Source organism: Astatotilapia calliptera, chromosome 18 (assembly GCF_964374335.1).
Source record: "Astatotilapia calliptera chromosome 18, fAstCal68.1, whole genome shotgun sequence".
NCBI lineage: Eukaryota > Metazoa > Chordata > Actinopteri > Cichliformes > Cichlidae > Astatotilapia > Astatotilapia calliptera.
Window position 1 is genome coordinate 1575539 of NC_137439.1, and position 8237 is coordinate 1583775.

Sequence of the window (8237 nt, forward strand, 5' to 3'; positions counted from 1 at the left end):
AGGATACATAGATAAATGCACATCACTGTGAGGAGGGAGGATGGAGCACTTTTCTCTTGGTTATGATTAGAGACAAAAAAAAGTCGAACAATGAATTTAAATCAAAACTAAAATTGAAAAGAACAAAGTTAACAGTAATAAGTTAAATCATCTCATCTAAATGAAAGTATGGAGCACCAGAACATCTGATTTAATAGACAATAGGCCAAATATTTAACATCTGCATATAATAAAAATGTATTAGCGCTCAGCTAAACAGTAATAATAATTAAGAAATATTTTATTCAGGCATTACTTTGTGAGGTTTTTTGTATTTAAACTGCGTGAAAACATATTTCTTTTATTTATTCTGAACTCACCAAATCCAAACAGTAACTCCTTTTATAAAAATGAGATTTACAAATGTCATCTGAGTCTGCGGTGCTGATCGGTTTAAGGAGGCAGTGGATTCAAGATAGGAAACACGGTAAAGTTCAATGTAAGAAAACCATTCAGATCATTTCAAAACAGAAAAGCAAAATTCAAATGATAATATTTGTGATTTTCTTGTTTTTCATGGATGCAGAAAAAACATTTCTTTCAGCTAGAAACTGATTTGAAACAGAGAAATCTTCGACAGCGGAACAGTTAAAGGTAAATGCTCTCTGCCGGAGCAACAACCGTGTGACACCAAGCGGAAATAAAGAAAGGAAAGGCGCGTGTGTGAACAGAGCCGGGAGTGTGGGACCGAAAGAGTCAGCACATCACTGTGGTGTTAGCGGCTTTGCACTGACTCACCGAGCTCTCTGTAATACTTTACATTCATTAATAAGAGAGAGAGAGGGGGAGGTGCGTTAACAGTCCCGCTCTATCGGAGCTTTATCACGTGACACCAGGCGGAAGTAAACAAAGGAAAGGCGCTAAAACTGTTAGCTTTCCTCTAGTGTGACTGAGCAGAGACTCTTCTGTTGTGTTGTTGTTGTGTGAGCTGCGTGTGTGAGCTGAGTGTGTGAGCTGCGGCAGCAACGATGCCTTCAGTTCAGTATCTGAGAGAGTTCATCAACGAGCGACTAACTGCTGCTGCTGAACAAATATTCTTGGAGTTTGAAAAAACGATCGTCCAGTACGAGGAAGAGATCGACCGTCAGCGCAGACTGCTGGATATCACCTGGAAACCCCAAATCAAGCTGCACAGGACAGGTGAGTGTCCCTCTGAGGGAGCATCCTGATCACAGCTCTGCGGGACGTTTCTGATTGTGAGGGTTAATAAAAACCCGACTGCATCTTTTGCATCCCTGCTGCTGTTACAGATTAACTGGTGATGATCAATGTTGGGTTCATTTAGAGAGAAAAGAAAAATATGCTCAAAGTGGATTTTCTTAAATTTATTAAGCAGTTGAAGGCTCAAGTTAAAATAAAATAAAACAAAACAACTGCTTCGCTTAGGAGGCCAAAACAATCCAGCCTTGTTGGGGTTTGAACAGCCGGTTCCGCTTCCTTAATTCTTCTATAAGGGCCAAGCCAGCTCCGATCAGCCAGAACCCTGTTATCATGGTTCCGAATAGGTAGATATCTTCAGCACTCAGGCTCACCCGAGCCCAGACTTCTCATTGAGAAAAGGATGTCAATTGCATTTAGGGACCAGTTGATCAAATCCGTAAATCCTCTTTTAGGTTTTAGAGAACAGACTGTGAGAGACTGTTCCAGGGAAAGTAATACAAACAAACACGAGACTAGACAAGGACACAAGAGGCTAAGCAGGGAAGCTAAGGGGGAGGAGAAGGAGAGGAGAAAAGTGCGACCGCCTTCGTCAAGAGCAAAGAGAAGTTGATAGAGCCAGAGCCGGATGTTTGTCAGAAGGTAATCTGGCTCTATCAACTTCATGCACTGTGGCACTTGGCCACAGGTGGCGCTAGTTGACTTTCCTACATTTGAGTGCACACAAAGTAAACTGCACGTTTCAGTTGTGAGGTGAAGACGCTGAAATCGAAGTAGTAAAACATACGATAACGAAGACAAGATTCTCCAGTAACTTAGTTTGCTGTTTCAGAAAGCTGCTGATCTCAGACATGCACAGCTTCAGCTGCATGAAGAGCACATGAGATTTTCTCTGACAGCATTAAATTAAACCCGATTAAGGTCAAAGGTAATCATTTATATGTTGAACTAAAGGCTTCAATCTAGAATTTCTCCAATATCTACAATATTGTATTATTTACCATAAAGTACTTGAGAGTCATTCATACCAGAGTAACCAGAGAGGATGTATATTTATAAGAAAAAAGAAAAAGTTTACTTTGCCTTGTTTGGTATCTTCTTCTTTCTTTTTAGCCTCAGGCCTGACAGCCGGAGGTGTATCACTCCACCTGGCGACAGCGTTTGCTCTGTAATCTGCCTTTGGTGGCTTTTTGGCAGCAACTGTGACATTCAGCAGTTGCATCATTGTTTCGACACACACAACAAAGCTATTGACTACACTACACACTAACTGCACACTCCAAATATCATAAATCTCTCACATCACAATGTGTATGCTAGCGGCTAATGTAGCTAACAAATTACCAACATAGTGCTGTTAGATGTTGTAGACATTGTTACGTTTCGGTGTTGTCAGTGTTTTGTTTTTTGCGTGACTGTCATGTATTTCCTGTTTTACTTTGAAAGTCTGTGTTATCTTAGTGTGTTCAGTTTACTTTTCCTTGTCTCGTCAGGTCTAATTTGCCCCAGCTGTGTTTCCCTCCTGTGGTCCCTTCCCTGATTGCTCCTTCTATGTATTTAAGCCTTGTGTTTCAGTATGTCATGGTCGCGATCTCCCCCCCCCCCCCCCCCCCCGTGTTGTAAATAAATAGTTTGTTGTAAATAGTTGTGAATGGGTTTGTCAATGCTTTCGTTATGGGATATTTTCATTTTGGGATTTTGGTGGAGAGCCTTCGTGGTTTTATTTTCCTTATTTCTGTTTTTCTACGTTGCACCCCGGTTGCCTAGGCCGGGGTGTAACAACATATAACATTTTTTGTTTGTTTGGGGGGTTTGGGTTTTTGTTTCTTTGTTTTTATAAATAGGAGCAATGTGGTTGTATTTACCTTAATTTAATGAGTCATCAGTGGGAGCAGCCGGGCTACATAAAATCTAAAGGTCGGCGATTTCGTGGTCACGTCCAGCAGGTGTATGGGCGGGAAAGTAATGTAGACGCTCCACCTCAAGCAACTACTGCGCAGACTCTGACAAAAACTTGGACCCACCTTATCTGCAATACTTCAACAGTTGTAAATGCACTAACAAAAAACAAAATCAGCTATAAGTTACATCCAACCCTGGGTCGCTGTTTTTCTCATAATCTCTTGAGATTCTGTAAAGAAAAGCAGATTCAAAAAAAAAAAAGGAGCTCTCAGTCTATCATCATTACCTTTTCCTCATTTCCTTTTTGTCCTGCCAGAACTCCCACAGCAGCCTGTCTGTAAGGACGAGGAGGTTCTCCCTGAGCCACAGCTCTGGAGCCAGGAGAGGAACTCTCTGCACCAGGAGGAACCAGAACTTCCACATATTAAAGAGGAACAGGAGGAACTCTGCACCAGTCAGGAGGGTGAGCAGGTTGGACTGAAGGAGGAGATTGATACCTTTATGGTGACTGCTGCTGAGGAAAGAGACCACCATGAACCAGAAGCAAACAGTAACCAGCTCCCTTTTCAAACCTCTCCTATAGATGAGAGCCAAAATCACGGAGGAAGTAGGAATTTAGACTCAGGGACAAATAGTAACTTAGAAAGTCAGAGTAATTCTGACACAGGTAACGAGTCTATAACATGTAATCTTTGTGGAAAATCCTTTAAGTGTAAGTACAGAATGACTCGACATCAGAGAATCCACACAGGTGAGAAGCCATATTCTTGTGAAACGTGTGGGAAAAAGTTTTGTATGTTATCAACACTTAAAGGCCATTTGACTACCCATACAGGTGAGAAACCATATTCTTGTGAAATATGTGGGAAAAGTTATACGCGAAGCAGTGGTGTGACCATACACATGAGAATGCATACAGGTGAGAGACCGTACCATTGTAAAACATGCAGGAAAGTGTTCTCAAGTAGTAGTCATTTATCGGCACACAGAAGAACGCACACAGGTGAGAGACCGTATAATTGTCAAACATGTGGGAAAATGTTCATATCTAGCAGTCATTTATGGCGCCACATGAAAACCCACATGGGTGAGAGACCGTATCATTGCAAAACATGTGGGAAAATGTTCACATCTAGCAGTCATTTATGGCGCCACATGAAAACTCACACAGGTGAGAAATCGTAGTCTTGAAACATTTAGAGAACAATGTCTGAGAAGCCAAGCGTGGAAGAATATCTGAGAATTTATACAGGTTCACATGAGTACTTTCAGAGTTTAGATACCTTTAAATACCATGTTTATCATGTATAAGGCAGATTTAACCCTGTAAGACCCAATCCATCAATTCTAAAAATAAATAATTTTTCTGGGGCGGGGCTGAGATGTTTAATAACCCTTATAACAAAATCCACATTTTTAATGTCATGTTGTTTATGATATATAATAGAAATATACTTTTTGTTTCCCTTTTGATAATTTGATGTTTTTGTTTTGATGAGATGGAGGTCTTAGAAACTAATGTAGCAAATATGACACTAAGGGTGTTATAGGGTTAATCTGTTCTCATCAAATGCGTCAATGAAAATATGGTGACTATCAAAAAATGAATTTTAGCTGTTTTATTTATTGATATATTTCTCTGTGGCAAAGTTGAAACTCAATTTGAAGTACAACGTTCTGGAATGAACATCTCAGTCCCCAGACCTGAATATTATTGAAATCTGTGGTGTGAGTTAAAGAGAGCTGTCCATGCTTGGAAGCCATCAAATCTGAATGAACGAGAGATGTTCTGTAAAGAGGAACAGTCCAAAATGCCTTCAACCACAATCCAGACTCTCATTGGAACCCACAGGAAGCGTTTAGAGGCTGGAATTTCTGCAAAAGGCGGATCTACTAAATATTGATTTCATTTCTTTTTTTTTTTTTGTGGGGCCCAAATTTATGCACCTGCCTGATTTTGTTTAAACAATTTTTGCACACTTTCTGTAAATCCAATAAACTTAATTTCACTTCTCAAATATCCCTGTGTGTGTGTCTCCTATATGATGTATTTAACTGACATGTTTTATTGTAACAACCAACAATTTATACAGGAAAATAATGACTATTAACAATGTTACCCAACCTTTTGCATCTCACTGTATCACTTTTGGTTATTCCATTCATTAAGGATGACATATTTTTTCATTTTTGTTTTTTGTCGTTTTTTAACTTTTGCGTTTTGTAAGAATGTAGGCGTGTTGTGCTAATGGGATCATCAGGTTGGGTAGGCAGGACCAGCATGGGGGAGGGTCTTTGTTTTGTTGTGTTTTATGTACACTGCAGTAACTAATGGATGAATATTTTGACAGTAGTAAAGCAGAAAGTTTCGATTGTGTCCCTTGGAATCTTCCAGCCTTGCTCAAAGACCTCGTTCCTGTAGCTGCACAGGTGTTTCTCTGCTCGTCAGCACAGTGTGAGGAAAAGGTGTTTTTCCTGCATCATGGGGACCTTCCAGAGCTCATCTTTCATCCAGCACCACTTTACAAGAAAGGGTTTTAAAAAATGGACTAAAATAGACTAGGGTTAAATGAAGATAATGGTTTACTTGCATTGTACTTGTATCCTTTCTAACCGTTGAATAGATTTTTATAGGTTATTTCTGTTAGCTTCTGCATGCATTAAATTAAAGCACACCTGCCATTACTTTATTTCATTACTCGGACTCCTCCCACCTGAATGCTGTCATTGTAAAGCCACTTGAGCTCGGTCTTTAAGATGTTTCAGATTAGGGATGGGCGATATAGCCAAAGTTCATACCTCGATATTCTGGAACCTGATTGGCTCAAAGAAGGTGGGCGAGAAGGTGACTGGACTAACATGATGTCAGCAAAGAGACTGACCGTGTGGGAAAGTGGCAGTAATGTCTGAAATGCAGATTAGCAATTACAGACCTTCCCAAACAAACTTACACATAAGCGTCATACTCAAAGCATTTTTTCGCTGTAAAAATGAACGAGAGAAAATACCTGAAAACGACAAGAAGTCTTGAATAATTCCTAATAATTTAAGCTTTCCGCTGGAATTTTCAAACCGAATCTGTGATGATCACATGGGATGTTGTTTTTAGATAGAATACATGTATTTAAATAAGCCGGTTTTGCATTTTAGCTGTATTCATGTTTTTTCTTTGCACGTACTATGAATCCCAGTTCCCTCCTCTTTGAAGAGTAGTCAGATATCTGTGACCTGTGACCATTCCTGCAGCAGAACGCTGCTGCAGGATTGCTCTCCCCCCACTTCAGGACACCTACACCAGGAGATGCCGGACTAGAGCAGCGCAGATGCTGAAGGACCCGTCCCATCCTGGCAACGAACTGTTCCATCTTCTGCAATCCGGCAGAAGGTTCCACATCATCCGGACAAGGACAGAGAGACTCAAGGGGAGCTTCTATCCCCAAGCCATCCGGCCTCAGTGAAAGAAGCCATTTATGTCCACTGTGAGCGACCATCTTTGAACAGAGGCGGTGGTTGACCCTTAGAACTGAAGAAGCTTCTCGGATGAGAGGTGAAACATCTTCAAGCCACTTAATCAAGTCCAGACGCTTTTCTTTCCAAGCTCCTTAGAATGCTCTTTCTCTACCCGCCACCCGCCCCTTTTTCTTGCACAAGTTGAGGAGCATGTCAGGTTACATTTCACTGTGTGTTATACTTGTATAACTATGCATGTGACAAATAAAGAACCTCGAACCTTGAACAAACAAACTCGGTTGTTCGTGGCAGTTTTTTACAGCTCAGGAGCATTTCTAAACGCAAAACTTTCTTGTGATCTAAAGATCTGAAAGAGAGTATTACTTTGATACTTGGCTGCCAGCTAAATACAGAATCTACCTCAAGGTTCTATTATTTGTTTAAACAAATAATGAATAATGAAATGTAACCTTGAGGCAAGGTTACACTTCAGATCTCCTCCAGATCTCCTTTGCAGATCTCCTCAAGCCTATAGTGTTGTAAATGACCTACTAATTTTATTCAGGTCTGTTGCAGCAGGGACACATGCAAAAGTTTCAAGACATACAAATAAAGCTCACTACTCTCAACTTGAATCAGTGGTTTAACAGTGTGTGGCTCCCTCTAGTGGATGTTGTGGAGTATTCTGTTGTCTTTGCTCCAAAGGTTTTTGTACAGAGTTTTGCTGTTTCCTGTCACTGTGGGCCTCACAGCACAGTAGTACACAGCAGAGTCAGACACTGCAGCAGAGGAGATCTGAAGACTCATCAGTGTTTTATCTTCACTCACTCTAAACGTTATTCCAGGGACTGGATCTGACAGTTTCACTCCTGTTCCTAAGTGAGAGATCAGGAATTTTGGTGGTTTTCCAGGATATTGTCGATACCAGAATAAATAATCATTCCCATCTGCAGCTTTGGAGTATCTATAGGACAGAGTAGCAGTGCTGTCTTCTACACTGAACACTTCTTTGTTGGTTGGAGTGAGATCTTCACAGCTGACACCTAAAGGAACAGAAACATGTTTTATTCTTTTATAAATCATCACAATTCAAATGTGTTTCTTTAAACACACAGATTGTAACGTACCTGTTAGAATGGTGAGAATCAGTAAAGAAAGTGCAAAATAGTCCAAAGACAACATGTTGAATGAAGGTAAAGTTTATGGTTTGTGTTGAACTCTGTTGAATGTGGAGGTTTCTCTCTCTTCTAGTTCAGTAACAGCTCAGCTCCTCCCTGAATCTCTCCTCCTCCTCTCTGATCTGGATTTGAACTTCTCTCACTTCCTCCTGCTTTACACACTAGTAGCAGCATCTTCACTTTCAGGTGGGAGCTCATATTTCAGCTCTGTGCTGCTTCAGTCCACAGATGATTCATACTGTAAATACTTTTTTATGGTTTATGATCTTAACATCTGCTCAGAGTTTAAAAGGAAATCTTTTCTGCTGGGTTACATTATTTAAAATAAAATAAATTAATAAAAATTAAAACTAAAACGAGAACATAAAAGTTCTTTTCTTTTGTCTACATTGTAGATTGTTACTTTTCGTACATGTTTTTAAGAACAGGCTCAAGACCCACCTTTTTTAATTTAGCTTTTACTTAGCGTTTATTTATTTTATGCTTATTTATTCTATCCTGTTATTCTAT

At 40.1% G+C, this 8237-nt stretch overlaps 1 protein-coding gene across 1 annotated transcript; it reads left to right on the plus strand.

The window, feature by feature from the left end:
- Positions 1-651: 651 nt before the first annotated feature.
- On the plus strand, positions 652-5119 carry LOC113010375 (uncharacterized). Its single transcript, XM_080292408.1, has 2 exons — positions 652-1179; positions 3416-5119. The coding sequence occupies exons 1-2, from the start codon at positions 1008-1010 to the stop codon at positions 4282-4284; spliced, it is 1041 nt and encodes a 346-aa protein (XP_080148534.1). The 5' UTR covers positions 652-1007; the 3' UTR covers positions 4285-5119.
- The last annotated feature ends 3118 nt before the right edge of the window (positions 5120-8237 follow it).